This window comes from Gobio gobio, assembly GCF_949357685.1.
Source record: "Gobio gobio genome assembly, chromosome: 11".
NCBI lineage: Eukaryota > Metazoa > Chordata > Actinopteri > Cypriniformes > Gobionidae > Gobio > Gobio gobio.
Genome location: NC_137104.1, coordinates 15,980,987 through 16,003,629, shown reverse-complemented (window position 1 = coordinate 16,003,629; position 22,643 = coordinate 15,980,987). Strand labels below are relative to the sequence as shown.

At 36.9% G+C, this 22,643-nt stretch overlaps 1 protein-coding gene across 1 annotated transcript; it reads right to left on the bottom strand.

Annotated features, from left to right (window-relative positions):
• Positions 1-8,996: 8,996 nt before the first annotated feature.
• On the bottom strand, positions 8,997-21,756 carry cibar1 (CBY1 interacting BAR domain containing 1). Its single transcript, XM_079829747.1, has 10 exons — positions 21,558-21,756; positions 20,751-20,985; positions 20,603-20,671; positions 20,276-20,377; positions 18,476-18,504; positions 18,251-18,260; positions 17,814-17,918; positions 15,686-15,799; positions 14,774-14,893; positions 8,997-9,504 (listed from the first exon to the last, which is right to left on the bottom strand). The coding sequence occupies exons 1-10, from the start codon at positions 21,584-21,586 to the stop codon at positions 9,397-9,399; spliced, it is 921 nt and encodes a 306-aa protein (XP_079685873.1). The 5' UTR covers positions 21,587-21,756; the 3' UTR covers positions 8,997-9,396.
• Between the last annotated feature and the right edge of the window lie 887 nt (positions 21,757-22,643).

The window sequence follows — 22,643 nt, the reverse complement described above, 5'->3', positions numbered from 1 at the left end:
TAGCCAAGAGCAGTAAGTAATTGTCTCTGTTACCTTTGTTCTTTGATTAACATTAATGACAGACAGCATTAGTGGCTGCTGTCACTTTAAGATCCTAAAATCAGGTTCAAGCGTAAAAAAGAAAACTTGATAGTGGCGTTTTTCTGTCCGTTGTGTGTCACATAGACAGGACATTAACAGACAACGCATTCTCTTTTGACGTCGTGCTTGAATGTTTTAAAAGCATTTGCATGAATAGGAGCGTGATCATTTAATGTAACGCTAGCCAAAAGATGGCACAAAAAATGAATGCTGCGTTAATTTCGTTAAATATCGTTAGCGCGTTAAACTGAAAAAGGAATTGCATGCATTAACGCGTTAACAACTAATATATATATATATATATATATATATATATATATATATATATATATATATATATATAGATAAGAACACTAGCTTTTAACTCGCCTTTAAAAAATATGAATGCTTGAAGCTTCTTTCACTTCATTTGGTAGACCATTACTATTTTTTGGGGCATACAGTGGCTAAAAGAAGCACCACTGGATTGCTTAAGATTTACTGTACCTACCTACACAGTAAAAAACGCAGTGTAAAATTAACACTTAAAGTGTTAATTTTAACACTACTCCGGATCATATATGGTCCCAATCTAAATAGTGTAAAAAGTACACCAAAAATATTTTAAACGTAAAATCACCTCCATCTAGGAAATTAAATAGGCATGAGAAAAGTTCACATTCCTCTGTACATCTCGGCATCTCACGAACTTGACGAGCTTCCTTAATCCTGACAAAAACGCGCAGTTAATCATTTATAAATGTGTTCATCACCATATTTAACTAAAAATGTTAACAAATGTACTTAATATTTCATTTTAGAAAGAAAAGCAATCCAACTCATGATTTGAGTCGAATGAAGATAAAATGGCGTCGTCGGCTGGAGAGGCAGCAGGCATCGAAGGGCGGAGTCAAAACTATTCGGCGCGGTTTTTTGCACTTTCAGTGTAAAAATAAATGTACACTACGTAGCACCCCCATAATTACACTGAAGAAGATTACGCTTTAACACTGTAGATTGTTCATTTAACTCTTAATAACTTTTAACACTGCTGATTTTACTGTGTATAATATGCCAAAAGACAAGCACTAGAGGATCTTAAACTACGATTTGGAACATCTCAAACAACAGTCAATGATATAAAGGTGCTAGTTATGCAGTATTTTATAAACTATAAAAGACCCTTACATTTCCATTGGTGAACTGGCAACCAGTGTAATATGCTCTCTCCTTTTTAATTTCAATAGTACTCTGGCTTCTGCATTTTGTATCAATTGTAGCTAGGGAAGCCAGTAGAATTACAATAATCAAAATGATAAAAGATAGCTTAGCTTCTTAGCGTCATCTAAAGAAAAAATGTATTGGCTATTGGGACGGTTATTATTGGCCAAGGACTGGTTTTGTTACACAGATCTGGCATCTCTGCCATTGGGCTAGCAATAACCATAAAAAACGGTGCGGATGTCCAACAACAAACAACCCTCCGCCGTGTTTCCTGTTTTGATCGTGAGCCGTTTTAAGCTCACGTCAAGCATCGTGGATCCTGTCGATGAAGCCACCTCGCAGCCAACGGAGAGGACATTGTGCAATCAATGAGCTAATTATCACGGGATCAAATAGTGGCTCCATGGAAACCTCTCCACTTTTTCCAAAACAAACCACCGTAGCTGTCTCTCTTATCCGTTCCTTTGAAACCGCCACCGCTTGTTCGTCTCTGCCTGCTCTGTTTATTTCTGATGACACATGGCCCAGCAGGCCATGTATGGAGTTTGAGAAGCCGTACGTCACTTTGCTTGATAAGGAATTCGGGGCTTTGCTCTCATAGAAGCAGCGCACTACGACACTGCTTATCAAACAAGCGGTCTTATGACGCAAGTTTCATTAGTTTAATGGAAGTATAATGATAAAACGTGTGAGAATATAAACATTGCAGTGCAATTTCTCTTCAGTGTCTCACCTGTGGAAATACAACGTTTGTTTGGATCCAGCACAAAGTTGGCACGTCTGATGGAAACAGAAAATGTGCTTGGCTGACAACATGTGTGGTCATAAAGAGTTGGGACACATTCCTCTTTGTTGTATAAATCCTATGGGATTTTCCCAATTAGTGCTCTGTTCCCAGACATTAGTAAAACCACTGGCTCCTTACTGTGGGTAATGAATTCCTCTCATATCGCAGGCTATAGCTTAATCACGAAGCCAGTCTACGTCTTTGCATGTCATACAATTCAAACAAGCAGGATTTATGCCCATAAGGTCGAGATCAACGACGGTTCTTCATGGTTGAAAGGCCCCTGGGGTCTGGTGTCTTGCCCTTTGACCTTATGAGAATTTCCTGAACCCCTACACAATAATTTCCTCACAGATCTGCCACTGATTTTGAGCTTTACACTGTCAGAGCTTCAAACTTTCTGTAGGTGCGTGTCACATACTCGCTCTACAGTTTCATGTATCGCTTTTAAATCAACATTTTTGACTCCAAATTCTGTTCAGGGGTGAAGCCACTCCCTATTTCTGAAACTATGTATGGGTCTGGTGCTTTACACAACATGCTTCTCCAATGAATCAGAGTTGGAACTTAAAACATAGAAGACACTGGTGCAAGGAGACTGCCGAATTAAACCTACTGCATATTTGAACTCTAATAATGGAATGTACGTACATATCTCTACACTCACTAACCCAACCATGCAGATTTGCATATCCATATCCACATGTGGCGGCGCTTTAAATAGCTGCGGCTCGGAGGCGCTCCAAACTTCATTTCGTTGCATTGTACTTGTACATGTGTAATGACAATAAACTTGAATCTCATCTCATTGTACAGCCGAGGGTCAGAGCTAGCAGAGACAGATTTCTTTTCCGCCTGCTGTAAGCTTATGACCCCAAGGCATCTCTGGCAGATTATATCATCCTAGACTCAGATAAGCACTTGCGCAATATTATATGTGGCAGCAGTATGCTTTTGAAGGTGGATGTCGAAACCATTAACGAAAACAAGCACCGGGTGACAAAACAAACCTGGAGTGTAGGTACTTCTACTCAGAACATAGTATATGGTTAACCAGTTTTTTGCTTTCATTTGAATTTCTGATGAAGAGAATATTAATTAAATCTGTGAATAAAGAATTGCAAGGTAATTCTTGGTAAATAAGCCTCTGGTTTGGACATGTTGCAACTTGATTCATAATGCAAATTCCAAAGAATTTTGAATGGGGAAAATGCAATAGTTTGCTTTAGCTTTCTAGGAATAAAGCAAAAATCCCCCAACAAATTACATTGCTGTAAAAAAAAGAAAAGTCTTAGAAGAAACAAAAAATATGTGGTTTTTAAGCCACATGACGTTTGATTTTCTCACTCTCTGAGGGAAACACATGCTGAAGAGCTCTTCCAATTGTGACATTAAAGTCAGCATTCTGCATTCATTTAGGGTGTGTTCACACTTGTAGTTTGTTTCGCTTGGTTCATTTGGTCCGGACCAAAAAACCCCCCCATCTAGTCCTGGTCCACTTAGCAAAGTGAAATCTGAATCACGTTGTTGAAATATTTTGTCCCGTTGCTTTTGGCTCTCTATGGGCTTCTCCCCATGCTTCTCCCTTGACTTTATCGGACTTTATGCTTCCACGTCCCCCCGATTGCCTCATAGACAGCAAAAGATTGCCTGCAAGCTTCTCCTCCTGTCTATACGGTAATTTCCTACTCTGCGACAGAGAGTCGCGTGGTTATGATATGTGCTTGGTGTGTCAGGACAACTTTGGACCCAGACGCTGCCGGCATGAGCCAACTCAGCGGTCTGCTTTCATTGCCACTAGTTGGTCGGCGTCGGTTTGGTGTGTTCCTTGCTTAACCCTAAGCATTTGAACCTGATTTGTCTGCTTTTATTACGTATATTCCGATATGGAACTTACCGAAAACAATGCTGTGTGTGGGGCTAATGTGCGTAGCCTACATTTGATGGTATTTTGACCAGCTGAAAACACGTGAAGATCTTGTGTAAAGGGGTAAAATGTGTAAAGGAGTCAAAACAGAGGCAGGAATCCCTCCGTCACACACACAAACGAAGATCTGCTGCGAGGAGACAAGGTTCTGATGCCTGTAGTACCGAACTGTGATGGTTAAAGGGTTAGTTCACCCAAAAATGAAAATTCTGTCATTAATTACTCACCCTCATGTCGTTGGACACCCGTAAGACCTCCGTTCATATTCGGAACACAAATGAAGATATTTTAGTTGAAAGCTGATGGCTGAGAAAGGCTTCAGATAGGCCTCCATTGGCATTCAGTACATTGACACTTCCAAGATCCATGAAAGGCGCTTAAAACGTCGTTACAAAGTCCATCTCACCACAGTGACTCTACAATAATTTTTACGATGCGACGACAATAGTTTTTGTGCGGAAAAAAAAATCAAAATAACACCTTTATCCAACTTGTTCTCGACTTCCGTGTGTGCCTCCACGACGCATGCGCGAGAATATGACGCAGATCCGGCGTTCGGACACATGACCCAGAAGCGATTTGTTTACGAGCAGAGAAAGACGCGCGTGTCTAAGCTGTTGGATTCTACATTGATCGTGCTTTAGGTCTCGGCGTAGTTCTCAAAATGGGGCTTAAGTGTGTATTTCATGGATTCCCGAACGCCGGCGCTACGTCATATTCTCGCGCATGCGTCGTGGAGGCACACACGGAAGTCGAGAACAAGTTGGATAAAGGTGTTATTTTGATTTTTTTTTGCGCACAAAAACTATTGTCGTCGCATCGTAAAATTATTGTAGAGCCACTGTGGTGAGATGGACTTTGTAACAACGTTTTAAGTTTCTTTCATGGATCTTGGAAGTGTCAATGTACTGAATGCCAATGGAGGCCTATCTGAAGCCTTTCTCAGCCAACAGCTTTCAACTAAAATATCTTCATTTGTGTTCCGAATATGAACGGAGGTCTTACGTGTGTCCAACGACATGAGGGTGAGTAATTAATGACAGAATTTTCATTTTTGGGTGAACTAACCCTTTAACATCACAACAACGACAAGAAAATTTGAAACTTGAGTATTTGAACCTTTTTAGGGTTGCATCTTGTGATATCATGTCCCATTTTTGATTCGTTAACATGTCATTGATCAGTGCAGCGTTCATATTTCATTCGAACCGCACCAGAGTTACGAGAGCCATCTTTTCAGCGGTCTCGGTCCGCTTGTTTGGTGTGCACCAGGGTTCAGGTGGCAGCGTTCACACGTATTGAAATGGACTGCACTAACAGAGCAATCACACCAGGGTTCGATTTAATCTAACCAAACATGTCAAGTGTGAACACATCTCAATCTACGTTAGGGCGTTTTCACACCTATAGATCTTTTGTTTTCTTCCAAAACAGGGACATAATTTGTTACAATGTTGCATTTTCTTCTTGGTTCGGTTCGCTTTCACAAGGCAACCTTTTAATGGTACCAAAATGTGTTCACACCAGTCACATGCGAGTACAACTCTACTCTTATTGGTCAGTTCCCTCTACGTTGAGTTTGCTGCATGAGCTTATTGTAGCTTTATTTGTAACTGTCGAGACACACAAACGCTATACGAATGTAGCCATCATTCCCACTGTTAAATTATATACTACTATTAATACTGCAGCAAATTCAAACGCTATACGAATGTAGCCATCATTCCCGCTGTTAAATTATATACTACTATTAATACTGCAGCAAATTCAAACGCTATACGAATGTAGCCATCATTCCCGCTGTTAAATTATATACTACTATTAATACTGCAGCAAATTCAAACGCTCTCTCTGGATCTCCCAGCGCTGTCAATAGGTTAACTGTGTCGAGACACACGCACACACACTATACAAATGTTATAATGAAGCTAGAGCAGGAATCAAGGCTTCATCAGGACAGCATTCTCGCACAAAGCGCAATTACACAACATTTTGAGTTGAAGAGGTGCTCTTTCGGATTTCAACTGTGATAACTAATGTGCTCACTCACAGAATCATACACTACTGCCTTTTATATAGCACATTTCCCATTAGGAATTATAACAGTTGGTTTGTTGGTCCGTTGGGTCGGATTGCTTTCACACCTCAAGCAAACCATCACCGAGTTTGTTTGCACTCGGGCCAAGACCACCTCGTTCAGGTGGTCTCGGAGCGATTGTTTTGGTGCGATCCGAGCGTGAATTCCGTGTTCACTTATGCCTAAACGAAACCGAACCAAGGGAGAAAACGCACCAGTTTCCGAAACAAATGCTCAGGTGTGAAAGCACCCTAAAACCCACCCCTTCACAATCGACTGCAAATCTAGTCAACCGATGAATACAACCACCTTTTTTTTTATATATATAATCCGATACACTTGGATGTACGTCACATTATGGCAGAAGAGACCTGTCGCTACTTGTTTCATTGTGACTTTGAAAAACATTTCTGTACATTTCTAATACATCAGAATTTGATACATCTTTGATAATATAAGAAACATTTGAGATTATTTTTTAAAGAAACAAATATTTTCTAAATGTCGAAATGTATTTTTCTGTTATTTATTTGCTATTTTTATTCTTTAATTAGAAAAAATAGATATTTAGATATGGTTACTTATGTACTATGTGTAATGCATGTATCATAGAGAGATAAACAATGTTATTCAATAAAAACAAATATTTCAGTCGTGCAGTAATTCAGAGATGATGCACGTCGAAAACACATCATTGCAGAGGTCACAGAGGGTTTTAGAGTGACAGCCAAATCTCTGCATCTGCTTGACGGATGGAGAGAGTGTATATACTGGGGAACGTGTACTGAGAGCCTGCAGCACCTTTCTCTCTGTGACTCATGCTGTAGTTATGCCCTTTTTTTTTTTTTTACAAACCGCTGCGAGGCAACCATCGTGTTAATATTCAGTACAGTCAGTCGCTACAGCGCACACAAACACACACTAGTTCCCATTACGGCCTCTATAAAGGATGAGTCAGATGGGCGAGAAGGGAACCCTTTCCTCAGATATAGTCATCCTCAATGCCACTGAATGAATGGCCGTGTTGTGCATCTGTCACGAAACGCCACGTATCCGCACACCTGGAGACAAAGACCTGCTACGACCATTCGTTTCTCAGTCCAAAGGTGCAGCCAATTATAATTTTAATTCATGAAATCTTTACAAATCGTCCCCTTGGAATTATAAGGTTCTATCTGCGTTCTGAGCAGTTTTGAGATATTGAGCTTCAAAGTTTTTGCATTACATATAGGAAAATGTATATGGGGAACAAGTTTCTTTCAAACATGAAAATAACAGGGACCCTAAATGTATTCTAAATATACAATATCAAAATCCTCTCAAAATTGTAAATGGGGATTTTTGGAATGGGTCAAATGCAGATAGAACCTTCTAATTCTAAAAAAACACTTTTCGCTTAGAATTATAAGGTTCTATCTGCCAAACCATTATTTGAACATTAAATATACAAAATAATGTTGTAACAATGTCTCAACATGTGTTGGAATGTAAAATTTTATCCTTTCTTATGACATTTATTTCATATTTTTAGCACTTCCATGTATTTAGGACATTTCAAATTAAGCTAGGCAGGTCTAAATATTTTGTCCAGTGCAGATGTAAATTTTTGGTACCAATTTGGTGGGTAATTAAACACATTATTGCAGAAATTGTTCATCTTTCTTTTGTTTAGACAGAAAGCAGCTACTGTAATACATCTGAGCAGGATTTTATTCCACCTAAAGTGGGCCAGATAAAATGTATTTCTCTCTAGACATCAGTATGGCTGAAATAACATGCTAACGTTTATTGTTGTAATTAAGACCCCGTCAATTAAACTTTGTACTATTTGACCTTTAAGGCTTAATATTGTAAAAATTAAGACATTTTAAGACTTTAAAAACTGCAAGAAAACAGACATGCTTCAGCAAATTAATTCATAAAGTTTAATAATCATTGAAAAATGATTCACTGACTATACGTGATGCCTGGAATTCGGGCTGCTGTCCTTGACAAGATCGTCAGTAAAATTGTCGATCTTGAGGTTTCTTAAAAACTTTGCATAGTGTGCCATAATCCTCACAGATATTGTGTGTCTGCGATCTTTCCTGTCAAGGAAAAAGCCGGCGACACAACCTATAAAGTTGATCCTGATTGGTCCTCTTCTGTGCATTCGAAGTGCTGATTGGCTCACGCAGATAGAACCTTATAGAGCCAAGTCAGAGTTCGACTTTGTAGATAGAACCTTTTTGTTTTTCAATAAAAAGTCCCAAAATGTACACAACTTTAAAAAAAAACATCACATAATGTAAATAAGTTGTCACAGAATAAGAATATGTGAATAACTCAATTTTGACAAAAACGTCAGATAGAACCTTATAATTCCAAGGGGACGAAATGCTAAACACTGTGAATATCTTGTATAGATAGTTAAAACGCATGCATTTGATTAAAAAACAAACATATTTTTATGATAAACAGTGCACGTCCACATTTTCAGTGGCCTTCATTCTTGGTTCATACACTGATTTCATAAACGTACATTTCAGTTATAACTGAGACACACGCATGTTATTTCACTGTGGTTTTAGTGTTGTGTTTTGATGGTTGTGATTGTCTTTATGTGTTTTTTAGATATTGTACAGCACTTTGTTCAATGGCCAGTTGTGTAAAAGTGCTTAATAAATAAATGAATATTAATGATGTTTTTTCAACATTTCTAGCTCCTGTCATTGCTAGTCATAAGTATACCAGTAGTACTGGTTACTGTTTCTGACTCATTCGTGACTTACATAAAAGCTATTAGATACAATGATGCAGAGCACAGGGCGGGTCAAGTTTCAGGGGTTCACTATTGTTTCTGTGTATAACGTACCCACAGTGAGTCTTTCGGTATGTACGCTCTGTAAACAGAAGAACAAATGCACACTCAGACATTTGAGATCATGAAAATGGCTTATTACGCAAAAGCAAGAGCCAGCTTTATTGGTACACCGACATTCTCCAAGGCACATTCTAACCAAATGTCATATCGATCACCAGAACAGCTTGGCACTTTGTACACAAAAAGACGTGTGGATATTTAAAATGATTAAAAAAATTTAAGCAACACCCTCTTTGAAGGTGTTATTCAGTATAATATAATTTCATAGTATATGATTTACAAAAGAGCCAACATATAACCACGCACTGACCTTTAACTAACGTAACTCAACTATCATTGCATTATATTTATTGTTGATGCAAATTCATCTCCATTCAAAAAACTCTTAAATGCAGTTCGGGAATGTCATTGTCTGGATATGCTGAGGATATTTGACAAAATGTCAATGAAAATGTATTTTAATGCTCGTCATCAGTCACTTCCTCCAAATCATCCTCATCTTCATCATCGTCCTCCTCCTCATCATCTTCATCATCCCTTTTCCTCTGTCTGCTAGATGTTCTTGACTACACCAGAAGAAAAATCTTTCAGTCGCAGTTTTTGGGATTCAAACGCAACTTACATAAAAATATGATAAGAAATATGCTATTAAGACAGTACTGAATAATGGAAAATCTTGATTTTATTCCCTGAAGTAGAAGCATATTAACCTGTTTTACGTTGTGTATCATTTTGGGGTATCAATAGATAATGAACTGTATTGAAGTAGAAGTTTTCTTTGAATAAATACATTAATATTATCCATATGATAATTTAAGTAATTAAAATTTTTATTCTGGCTAAATTGAGAAATAAATATATTTTTTGAATGAATTGGTTCAATGACTCACTCATAAAGACTTCACTTGTTCATACAGCTATATCTAAAACGAAAAAACATTTATAAGTCTTGACATCATATCTGGGAGATAAGTCAGTAAATTTGAGTAAAATCACAGGCTTTCTTATCCCGTGCGAATGCGCCACGCAAAATTCAGATGTGGGGGAGTAATTTCTAAATCACACGAGGTCCCCAGATAATACTAATCCCGTGCGAATAGGGCTAATGACAAATAAATGTTTTACAGACAATTGTTGCCACCTACTGGTGTAACGATTTTGGGTAAATTCCAATCGGAAGTGAGCATCCCTCTACTCACTCCGAAGTGCAGAGCCCTTGAAGTGGACAATATGGAGGGAGCAGGGCACTTGCGTGTCATAATGGCCCTGTCCCAAATGGCACACTTTATATGCACTTACGGTCTTGTGGGCGTAAAATGGCCGCCACATACATGTGATCGTGAAGTCCTCGAGAATGTAGGGTGTCCCAGTTGTCATTTTAGGTTTCAGAAAATGCAAACTTTTGCTGAGCTCAAACTGGTGTGAGATATGCAGCAGACTTCTTCCCAACAGTCAAAGCGGCATTACGTCATGAAAGTGCAGACTCGTACGAAAACCTGTGTGTTTTGGGTGCCATTTGGGACAGGGCCAATATAGCCTTTTGGAACACACTTGGTGAAGGAAGCAATGAAAGAAAATGTAATTTCCTCATTATCTTCACCTGTTTGGACACTGCAAGTCAACACTACCTGAGCTTCATATGAAATGTATGGGATACATTTATGTAAAATACCACAAACAAAACAAAAAAACTTGAATTATTCTGTTTATACGTTAACTCAAACTCTCCCGCTACCTAGCTTTAAAAGGAATCGCGAGGACGCCACCCTGGGTCAAATGACCATCGCATGTACCCTTCGCTAACGGAATTGTGGAAGGGCCCTTTGTGAAGGGATTCAGGTGTTCACTTTCATTTGGAAGGCCCCTTTAATTGATAAAATGTTTATTTGAAGCGTCAAGTTACTTTCAAAAGGTGATTTACTCTATTTTGATCGCTACTGTAGACATCTGTATTTATATCCGAACTATAAACTTTTATCCCGATACTTCTGTATTCATTTGAATGCAACACAAAGATAATGATACGCTGTGATCATACTTATCATTGTTTCTCGTGGGGTCATAAGGAATTTTCATCATGAGCCCTATTTGGATGCTAATTGTTTCTCGTGAGGTCGTAAGGTATTTTCATAATTGACAGGGGCTAGTCTGTGATTTTATTGCTGTCCGAATCCAGAATGTCAGTGTTTTTCCCCACCACCCACGTAAAAATCCCTGGCCGAATTACCTACTGTTTTTAGACAAAGACCACGGACGTGTGGTAATTTATTGCCGTCCGAATCCACATCTCTGAGTTTTCAAAAAGAGATCGCTTCAAAAAGCACTGTTTATATCCTTTTTGACCACTGCAGAGCACCGTATCATTGCGCTTCGCTGTAATTTGGATGCATTTTAAAGATCTAGCCTACACTTTTATTACTGAAATGCTAGAAAGTATTTACAAGAATTATCTCTTATTACCGCTCAAAAGAGAAAGAGAAGAAAAACACGCAAAACATTTGAAATGGGCCGCTATTACGGCAGTAATTAACGTTATATACGTTAAATTAGCAGCATTATGTTTACCTCATGTAAATAAAGAGGCTGCATTTACTTATTTCCACCCATTTCCAAATTTTTTAAATTACATCCTATCTTCCTATTTTTTAAACAGGAGATTTAAATAATTAAATAATTAATAATTTCCTATTATTAAATGATATATGAATTTACATGACTTTATTTGTATTATTCCAAGCCGACATTTTATTTACAGCAGAAAATCATTCGACTGACCACGTGAGCAGCGCGTTCCCGCCGGTTCGTATCATAAAACTCAGTCCTCCATCGTGAATAAATCGCCATACGAATGCACGAGTTTTATCACTGAGGTGGCATGCTAATTTATTTTTACGGACGTCCACATGAGTAACAATTACCATCCGAATAGGGCTATAGACAGAGGCTAGTCAGCGATTTTTCTCCCACCACCCACGTAAAAATCCCCGGCCAAATTACCTGTTCCCAGGTGCGCAGGATCACAAAACTCGCTCCTCCACCGTGAATAAATCATAGGGCTGTAACTATTTGACCAAAAATAAAAACCTCAATTAATTGAACATTTAACCTCGATTATGATTAATGAAAGATTATTTTGCTTTTCTTTTTTTTCCCTCTTTTTTTTGTCCTCAGAAGGTTGAGTAAGTTCCTGATAAGGTTTTTACTGTAAATATGTTCTACTATTAAAGGTATAATTTTTTTTTTTCTAATGAAAATGTGCATGTCTTTGTGATTTTAAAATACTTGAAGGAAACGGTTCACTTTCAGCAGTTATTGTCTATGGGGCAGCTTTCTGCTTGTTGTACATCAGATACAAATACATTAGCACATACGCCTACATTACATTTATTTGAATGCATTGAGAGAGTGATTGTGTGTGTGAATTACTCACAACGTCTCTATTCATTATGAAGCTGTGGTTTGTACTTACTTCAAAGGTATTAAAATATATGCCTATAACGGTTGAGCGAGTTTCTAAGCTACTTTAATGACTTTACTTTAGTCACAGGGCAGCGTTGACACTGCGTTTCTGCGCTGCTCTCTGCGTGCGATCTTCATGTAATGTGCGTACTACTGTCTGTGAGTGTTCGTGTGTCACAATATATCGGGCATTAGTTCAACATAATACACATCTGATGGTCTAAAATCGCTTTAATGTTCAAACTGGCAGGTCTTAAAACACATACAAATGACAAAGCTTTGTGAGGACGCAGGTGAAAGAGGTCTGCCTTCAGGCCGCGCGCGCATGTTGTCAGAGACGCGGCACGGCTCGGCTCTCTGTGTCACAGAAAAAAGCTGAGCACTGAACGTATTGTTGTTTTTGAATAGTGTACAATCGCTTTAAATGTTCAAGCCTTTAAACACATTCACTTGACAAACTTTATAAGGACGAAAGTGAAAGCGCGCCGTCTGTGCGTGTGTGTGGCAGCGCGTAGGCTAAAAGAACGGCAATTAACTTACCTATATAACAGTCCTTCCAGAAAAATGCGGCTTTTTTTTGTGATTGTTGCGGGCAAAAATCCTTGATTATGCGGCACGTTTTCTTAAAAAATGCGATGAAAAATGCGGGATATTTATGCAATTTTATGCAATAAAATTGCGGGAACTTGCAAAAACTGCGGTTTGATGACAAAGAGAAAAAAAGCACTACATCACAGAAAGTGCTGGAATATTTAATTTCTCATCTTGTTTTATTGAAGACCTTAATAATGGCTCAAATTTACAAAACATTTAGTCAATCAAGTTCTGTAGCTTTACAAAAGGAATATGCTACAACTTCTGAAAAAATTTATAAATAACTTCCTGTTTTACAGATGTCGCTATACAAAACAGACATTTGAGTGCTTCCAATGCACAAAGTGCAATCTCTTAAAGGGTTAGTTCACCTAAAAATGAAAATTCTGTCATTAATGACTTCCCTTTATGTTGTTGGACACAAATTAAGATATTTTAGTTGAATTCCGATGGCTCAGAAAGGCCTTCATTGGCACAATGTACACTCTCAAGACCCATAAAAGGTAGCCTACTAAAGACGTCGTTACAAAGTCCATCTCACTACAGTGGTTCTACAATAACTTTATGAAGCGACGATAATAGTTATTGTGTGCAAAAAAAACTAAATAACGACTTATATAGTGATGACTGATTTCAAAACACAGCATCATGATGCTATGAATCATCGAGTCGATTAATGATTCGGATCGCGTGTCAAACTGCTGAAATACGTGACTTTGGCGATCCAACCCGCTGAATCGACTCATTGATTCATAACGCTTCAAACCGCTGAATCAACTCATTGATTCATAACGCTTCAAACCGCTGAATCGACTCATTGATTCATATCGCTTCAAAGCTTCATGATGCTGTGTTTTGAAATCAGTCAGCACACAGGGAAACTGCTTTGCTCTTTTGCTGTTATTTTTGTTGGCCAATGGGAGTTTGTGCTTCATCATGGTTTCACCGGTATCTATAGTTTCTCCACGGGGTTTGAAGCTTTTCGATGACGTTCGCGTCGGGTAATCACGTCACTTCAAAACGTTCCCATGGCAATAGGCGGAAATGGCGGCTCTTGTGTGAACGAACATTTTTCAACTTTCTGCTAATATATATGACTTTTTTTGCAACGAAAATGCGGGGATTATGAAATCATGATAGCCCTGCATATTTTGCACGCGGAAATAGGCAATTTATGCGGCGTATTTGAAAAAATGCGGCCCCCGCATGAATATGCGGACTTTGGCTGATTATGCATTAAATCACGCGATCGCATAATCGCGTTTTTCTGGAGGGACTGATATAAACTGTGTAAAACATGCAGTTACTATAGTGACTCTGAGCATCTATAAACAAAGATAACTGCTCCTGCATCTCTCTGTGTGTCTGCAAACTGCCCTTGATGTGACTGACGGGGCGTAGTCACGTGACTAAAACCGGCATGGGAAAAATACGTCGGTTTCGATTATTTTTCGATTAATCATACAGCCCTAATAAATCACCATCCGAATGCACGAGTTTATTACTGAAGTGGCATGCAAATGTATTTTTATGGACTTCCACACGAGAAACAATTACCGTCCGAATAGGACTATAGACGTATGGTTGTCATTTAGGAACAAGTTGCGTGTGTGTTTGATTTGAGATCGCAATCTTTTAACGATTAATCATGGACCTCTACTGTAATACGTAATGCATCCAAAGATCTTTTTTGTCAACACTTGACCCACTAATACTAACACTTTCTATTCTATCTATGTTTTCTATTGTAAATGTAGATGTAAGATATGGGGAAGCACTTACCTGCATTGTTCCTGATTTACTCATAGATGTACCAGTTCGATTCAGGGACAGTTTAGAATTGGCACGAACTATTTCTAACCGTGACTGGAAATCAGGGGGGTGCAGTGTATTTCTAAATACCTGTCAAGACAAAAAAAGGGTAGACTGTAGACTGCTCTTCATATGGACCACCAAGAACCTAATGTCATCTCACTCAGCCGCCACATAATAAAACAATAACGAGTACAGCCGGCTCAAACAAGATATATTAAAAAGAGAAATGAGTCAACACAAACTAGTACCACATACTGTGTTGTAGCAACAGAGAAACATGTCATTTAGATTTGGAAAAACATTTACACACTCTGTCCTGTTGAGGGTGTGCCAACAAACAATGTCACCTCAACTTTATTAACTCAAGTTAAATATTACAGGAGGAATATTTATGACCCATCTCTATATGCTTTAGTTGTGTCTTCATAAAACTGTCACCATGTGCCAATATATGACTATTACAAGTTTCCACATCCAATTACAGGCAAAGTTCAGACCAGAACAAGGAAACATTTCCCTAAAAAAATCCCTGATGAAATAATATTAATGTAAAATTCTCCCCGGCAAGTCAAGGAAATATTAACAAACGCAGAGTCTTGAGCATAAAATTAGTTTTGGCATGCCAAACTATGAATTCATAAATGCATTAGCCAGTGCGAACATTCCACAGCTGACTGAACACGCTTCGCAAGATGCCTCTCCGGTTCTTTTACGTATTAGGATTGGTGGGGGCCTTATACCCCAGCAACCAGAGCTTTCATCATTATGACAGTAGGGGGATCTCAGGAGGAGAAAGAATATAATTTGATTAGACATTAAGACAGACAAGCTCAAACCAGCAGGACTGCCAGAGTAGCGGTGCTGGTGTTGAGAGCTCACCTCAAGGTCTCCTTCCTCATCTACATTCTGAATATCCTGGAAAGCAGTTGTGTAAATTTCCAAAGCTTTGGCATGGAACGCCATCTCCACCGTCACAAATTCGCCCAAAATTTTCTGCATTGGAAACATGAGAACATTTTAAATACTAATTTCTCTGAAGTAGCGCTGGAATATTTGATGTATAGAAAAATAAATTATATTGATACACTATTGTTCAAAGGTTTGGGTTCGGTAAAATTTTATAATGTTTTTGAAAGAAGTCTCTTAATCTGGCCAAAGCTGCATTAAAGGGATAGTTCACCCAAAAATGAAAATTAGCCCATGATTTACTCACCCTCAAGTCATCCGAGGTGTATATGACATTCTTCTTTCTGACAAATAAAATCTGAGTTATAGTAAAAATGTTCTGGCTAATCCAAGCATTTTAATAGCAGTAATAGTTGCTCTGTTTTTGAAGTCCATAAAAAAATCGGTCTGTCAAATAATGTGCTCCACGCGGCTCCGGGGTGTTAATAAAGGCCTTCTGAAGCAAATCGATGCGTTTGTGTAAGAAAAATATCCATAATTAAAAATGTATTTCATTTTTTTTATGGCTCTGCATCACCCATCCCCGCGCCATCACTTCCGGCGAATAAGGTCAAAATACATGCAAAATACCAGCGCGATCGTAGATATATACATAGATATCTATGAATATATATCTTTGATCGCGCTAGTATTTTGACCTTATTTGACAGAAGTTATGGCGCTGGGAAAACAAGATGACATTCGTCTGATAAGAGGTAAAAAAATAACATAAATACCGTTCGGTTTCTCTCAGAAACCGATCGTTTAGTGTCTTAAGACATCAATGTGTCGCCACGAGCCACAGGGTATAATAAGGATTCTTATGTCTATGTGTTTTTACTCACATTGCTCTCATACTCTAAAATATCCCAATTGACATGCATTATACAACTATCACACTGCAACGGTTGGAGTTAAAAATCTTCATTTGTGTTCTACTGCAGAAAGAAAGACACCTACATCTTGGATGCCCTGGGGGTAAGCAGATAAACATAAACATTTCGTTTTTGGGTGAACTATCCCTTTAAGTAAAACGATTAATATTGTAAATTAATATTACAATTTTAAATAACTGTTTTCTATTTTAATATATTTCATGTGATGGCAAAGCTGAATTTTCAGCATCATTATTCCAGTCTACAGTGTCACATGATCCTTCAGAAATCATTTTAATATGATAATTTGGTGCTCAAGAAAAAATTCTTATTATTATCAATGTTTAAAACTGCTTAATATTTCTGTGAAAACCATGATACATTTTTTTCAGGATTCTATGATGCATAAAAAGTTGAGCATTTATTAGAAATATGAAATATAAATGTTTTGTAACATTATAAATGTGTTAATTTTCACTTTTGATTAATTTAATGCATCCTTGCTTAATAAGAGTTAATTTCTTTCTTTCTTTAAAAAAACAAACAAACAAAAAACTAACCCCAAACCTTTGAATGGTAGTGTACTTAAAGGAACACTTTTTTGGAAAATAGGCTCATTGTCCAACTCCCCTAGAGTTAAACAGTTGAGTTTTACCGAATCCATTCACCCGATCTCCGGATCTGGCGGTAGAACTTTTAGCTTAGCTTAGCATAGATCATTGAATCTGATTAGACCGTTAGCATCTCTCTCAAAAACGACCAAAGACTTTCGATTGTGCTGCGTAATATCATCGTGCCGCTGCACCCATTGTACGGCAGCAAAGTTCCTGGATTATTACGCAGGAATGAGAGTATATTTCCAAGCCATATCGGTTCATAACGCAAATTTTCATCTTAGTACACAATTTAACTACAGAAGAGTCAAGTTAAGTTGGAAAAATATCGAAAGTCTTTGGTCATTTTTGAGCGAGATGCCAACGGTCTAATAAGATTCAATGATCTATGCTAAGCATTCTACCGCCAGATCCGGAGATCGGCTGAATGGAATCGAAAACGGTAAAACTCAACTGTTTAACTCAAGGGGAGCCTATTTTCAAAAAAGTGGAGCGATCCTTTAAATGTGTTTTTCTCTCTCTTCCAAATAAGGTGATATATTTAAGATATGAGCAACCATGCTGTCCAAGGACCTTAATATCACGAATCTTCTGCTTTTCAAAGTCATCTATTGTCTCCTCCAGCTGGCGAGTCGTGCGTGTGGCATCCATTGTGGCTCTTTGGAGTTCACTCTCAGCCTTTCATCACACAGCCGACAGTAAAACGTAAAGCACAAAGTGTTCCAAGCAGTAGACATAAATGATGAGAGTCAATCAGCTTACTGAGAGGTTTTAAACTAGCACAATGAGAAGTTTCACATCAAGTTAAGTATATGCAGAGACTTCAGTTATAGTTATATGTACTTGTATTACTATGAATGGGAGAAAGTGCAACTGTGTTAAAAGTCCGTCCTTTTAAGTAAAAGAGCCAATCGGCAAATGGAAAAGTCATTGTGTCACTGCAACTGCCATTAGAAGCTCTGGTTGTTATAGAAACAGTCAGTTTTCTAAAACATGTGCATGCACATTGCCTGGTCCAGTCTGATTTTTTTGTGATAATTTGAGCGTTTAGAAACAACATTTATGAGACAGTTGTTGTCAGATTACATTTGTGATTTCAAAAATAGCTGCCCAAGATGGCTGTCGAGTGAAATGACTAGTCTGAAAGGGACTTTAGTATATGTGGCATATTAGTAACAGGCTACTTGATTATAATTAAGTTAAATAAAAGTAGTTTGTAGTCAAGATGATGTTACAGTTTGTTGCATACAAGGCCCACCTGTGACTGAGAAAGGCTGTTAAGGTATTATCTGTAATTCTGTGGTTTACAACAAATAAAATGTCAAGAGTAAGACTGTCGATTCATGTTATTAATAATGTTGTATTAAAATTGATGTGTTGAAAAATGAACACATTTATTTAAACCCCCAGTACCTGTATCCAAATATTTAATTCAGTTAAATTCAAGCTTTTTTGTATAGCACTTTTAACAATACTTATTGTTTTAAAGGAGCTTACAGGAAGCAGCTTTAAGACGTATTCTGTTATCAGCCAGAGATGAGTGTATCAAAGAAATGTCCATACGGCAATAATATACAGTTATAATACAGTTAGCTCAGGGGTTTTCAAACTGGGGTCCGGGGACCCCCAGAAGGTTCTAAGGGGTCCCCAGAATATTTCATAGAATAAAAAGACAAAGCAAAAATGGTTAAAGTCTACCAAACATTTTCTAAAAGTTTCATTTCTAAATGTTTCTCTCCTTTCTTGCCGTATACACTTTCCAGAAATGTATATGTTTGCTTTGTATCTTTCTAGTGTTTTTCTCACTCTAGTCCCCTTTATCTTGCTCACTGGGGTTCCTAACGCAGTACATAAGCTGCTTACATACATTTATTGTGAAAGTTGCTTTTTCAAATCATTTTTAATTGAAAATGTTCTTCTTCAGGTTTATACATCCAACATTAAGTATAGCCAATTTAAGTTTGGAAACAATATGTTGTATTTATAATGCCACACCTACTATTTAACAGTTTAAATGTTTTCATACATAAAAATACCTGGATTTTAGGAAGGGGGTTCCTCATAAAAGGTTCATCATATTTTGGGGTCCTTGGCATCATAAAGTTTGAAAACCCCTGGTTTAGCTAACACAACGCACATGCTAGACAGCAATTACAACTTGTGCTCGTAATGATTACGATACAAGGAAAATATTACAATATTAAAGGTGCAGTGAGCGATTTCTGAGAAACACTTTTTTTAACCTTTTCTCTTTTGTAATGTCCCTCAGCCATCTCTCTTTCTACAGTCTTTCTTCAAATCTCCCTCTTGCTCACTCTCTCTCCTCCCCCATCATGAGTGGACACGCCCCCTACTGCTGATTGGCTACAAGTTTGTTGCGCTGCTTGGTCTGATCTACTTTCAACAACGTTTCTCAGAAATCCCTTACTGCACCTTTAAGATAATATTTGAAAATGTTGTGTGTCAATCCAAAATATGCAGCGATGTATGCAGGCATTTTGAATCATACAAGTTTAAATGTTAAATGGCAGATGGCCAAAGACCCCTAAGGGGCCGTTCACACAGAACATGCTTTTTTCCCATTCCACTGCGCTATTTTTTTAATTATTTTTCTATGTAAACACATGCTAGACTGATATGTTTGGCCATTGTGTTTGCATTTTTTGCTGTCTTGAGCATGACACAGTGTTCTAAAAACGCAGCGCTCAAGTTAAAAATAAGTCTTGAAACCCATTTCACGTTTTTCTATTTGAACCAGCCCAGAGTCTACTTCAATATTGACTTCTAATGCCACTTTTATATGTATTAATTAATTTACTTATGTCACAAAATAATGTCTAAAATTATCTTTACTTTGGAGCTTTCTCAGCAAATATTTTGCATGTAATTAAATGTAATATCCATTTTTTATTGATTGACAACCCTAATCTACAGGGTAATTTGACTAATAACTGTGACATTTTTACTACCCTTCAAGTTCATAGCTATGTAGTTTCAGTGAAAGAAGAAATGATAACATCTGATTGTAAGGATACAATGATCTGTCTGTCCGATGGGTTTCTCTGCCTCGTTTTTTCAAGCTGCTGCATCTGCTTGGACTCTCTGTTCCTTGCAGTCTGCGTCTGCTTCAGGTCCTCCTGTACATAAATTAAATAAAATCACAAAAGGTTGGTAAGAACAGAGCGCCTGAGTTCTTAGGTTTTGACCTGTGACAAGAGTCACTGTACATCATGCTTACTCAGAATGTGATGCAATGCTGCCCTCATGAGATCACTGGAAAAAGGTCATTTTTATTTTAACTATAAAATATGAACCCATTTACTTGCACTTCATCACTGAGGGGCTTATGAAGAAAAACTTACCCTTTTTGTTTTCACAATATTTCCGTATGCTTTCAAAGGCTCTATAACCTTCACTTCCAGCCTCTCCACCTGTGAACAATAATACGTGTTTGCACATTAGTAGGAAACACAAATAAGCTAAAGTATGTTTTCATGGTTTTAAACACACCTCTGCTTGCCGATAGTCCTGAATCTTGGCCAGTTGATCTGCAAAATTCTTCAATCCACATTTTAGGTTTGGTGTCTCTGTGTCGGCATAAATGCCGACTTCTTTGACCAGGAGGTCGGCTTTGTCCCGGAGTCGTGCAGTTTTACGGACATAACCAGCAAAGAGTTGGCACAGATCTCCAAAGTGCTTCTCTACATTGGTGATGTTGTCCTGAATCTGCTTGGTCTGGATGTCTCTGTAATGTGCAACATGAAAAATGAAGATGATCTGACTGAGGGAATTTTTTTCGGATAAACATGTAGACTATAGAATTTGCCCTTCATCAACATGTTAAAAGGGTTATAAGATTTATTCTGCGAGAGCAAAACTCCACATTACAAGACTATAAGTAAGTATACCACAGATACAGTCTCTTCAAACAAGAGCTATTTAAAACAAACTGTTTTCTGTAGTATCTATAAAAAAATATAGCAGCAGCATTTATCTGATTTTAAAAATTATAATACAAAACTAAACAGGTATGTCTTAATAATACAGTTAAAACGTCATGTATAGCATTTTTCTTTTTAAAATGTATTGTATCTTCGAAATGTGCAAACATGCTTTTCTGTTAGCAATTTTTAATTTCGGTTACATAGATAACTATGCAGTTTCTGTTTTAATATACTGATGCAAGTTGTGCTTATGCAGTTATATAGTCATTTACACAATAAAACGCCCGCTAGCAGACTGAATACTGTTTGTATCATTTAGCTTAGCTGGCTAGTTAGCTTCCCAAGCGTCATACCAAATCTGGACAACTTTTACCTCGCTCTTGCATCAGGAGTGCGGCTCATGATGATTCGAAAACAATATCGATTTATACATTAAAGATAAAACCTCATGCTAAAAGAATCATGATGTATTTAAAACGCTAAAAAGAGTGTTGTGCCAATGCTTATGCTGCGGCAGGAAATCTGGATGAACGCCGTGCCGTTACCATGGAGCTAAAAGTCACCATGCGCCCTCTACTGGTCCTCTACTGGTCTACTGATAACATAACATAACATAACATAACATAACATAACATAACATAACATAACATAACATAACATAACATAACATAACATAACATAACATAACATAACATAACATAACATAACATAACAAAAATAAAACATTACATAATATAATATAATATATAATAATTTATATTAAAAATACCTTTATATTAAAAAAATTAAATACAAAAAAGCTCATACATAGCTCAAACATAAAATAACATAACAACATAATTTATATATAAAAAGAAATTAACTTTATATTTAGAAAAATACAAAAAAAGCTCAACATAACATAACATAAGATAACATACATTTATATAAAAAAATAAAATAACTTTATATTAAAAAAATTAAATACAAAAAAGCTCATAACATCAAAACATAACATAAATATACAAAATAAAATAACTATATTAAAAAAAATTATACAAAAAAGCTCGTAACATCATAACATAACATAAGTATAAAAAATAAAATAACTATATTAAAAAAAATTAAATACAAAAAAGCTCAACATAACATTAATATTAAAAAATAAAATAATTTTATATAAAAAATACAAAAAGCTCATAACATAAACTAACTTTATATTTAATTTATATTAACTTTATATAAAAAAGTACAAAAAGCTCCTAACATCATAATATAACATAAATATAAAAAATAAAATAAATATTAAAATAAAAAATACAAAAAGCTCAACATAATATAACATTTATATTAAAAAATAAAATAAATACAAAAAAGCGCATAACATAACAACATAACATAAAAAAACATTACATAACATAGCATAACATACATTTATATAAAAAATATTAATAACTTTATTTAAAAAATAAAATACAAA

What these genes read in the sequence shown, in the direction of transcription:
- cibar1 (XM_079829747.1), bottom strand. Translation starts at nt 21,586, where the DNA reads ATGAGCCGCACTCCTGATGCAAGAGCGAG. An exon ending in CATCGGACAGACAGATCATT is followed by an intron (nt 18,505 to 20,275) that starts GTATCCTTACAA and finishes AGCCTTTCTCAG; the next exon opens with TCACAGGTGGGCCTTGTATG. An exon ending in ATGAGGAAGGAGACCTTGAG is followed by an intron (nt 14,894 to 15,685) that starts GTGAGCTCTCAA and finishes TTGTCTTGACAG; the next exon opens with GTATTTAGAAATACACTGCA.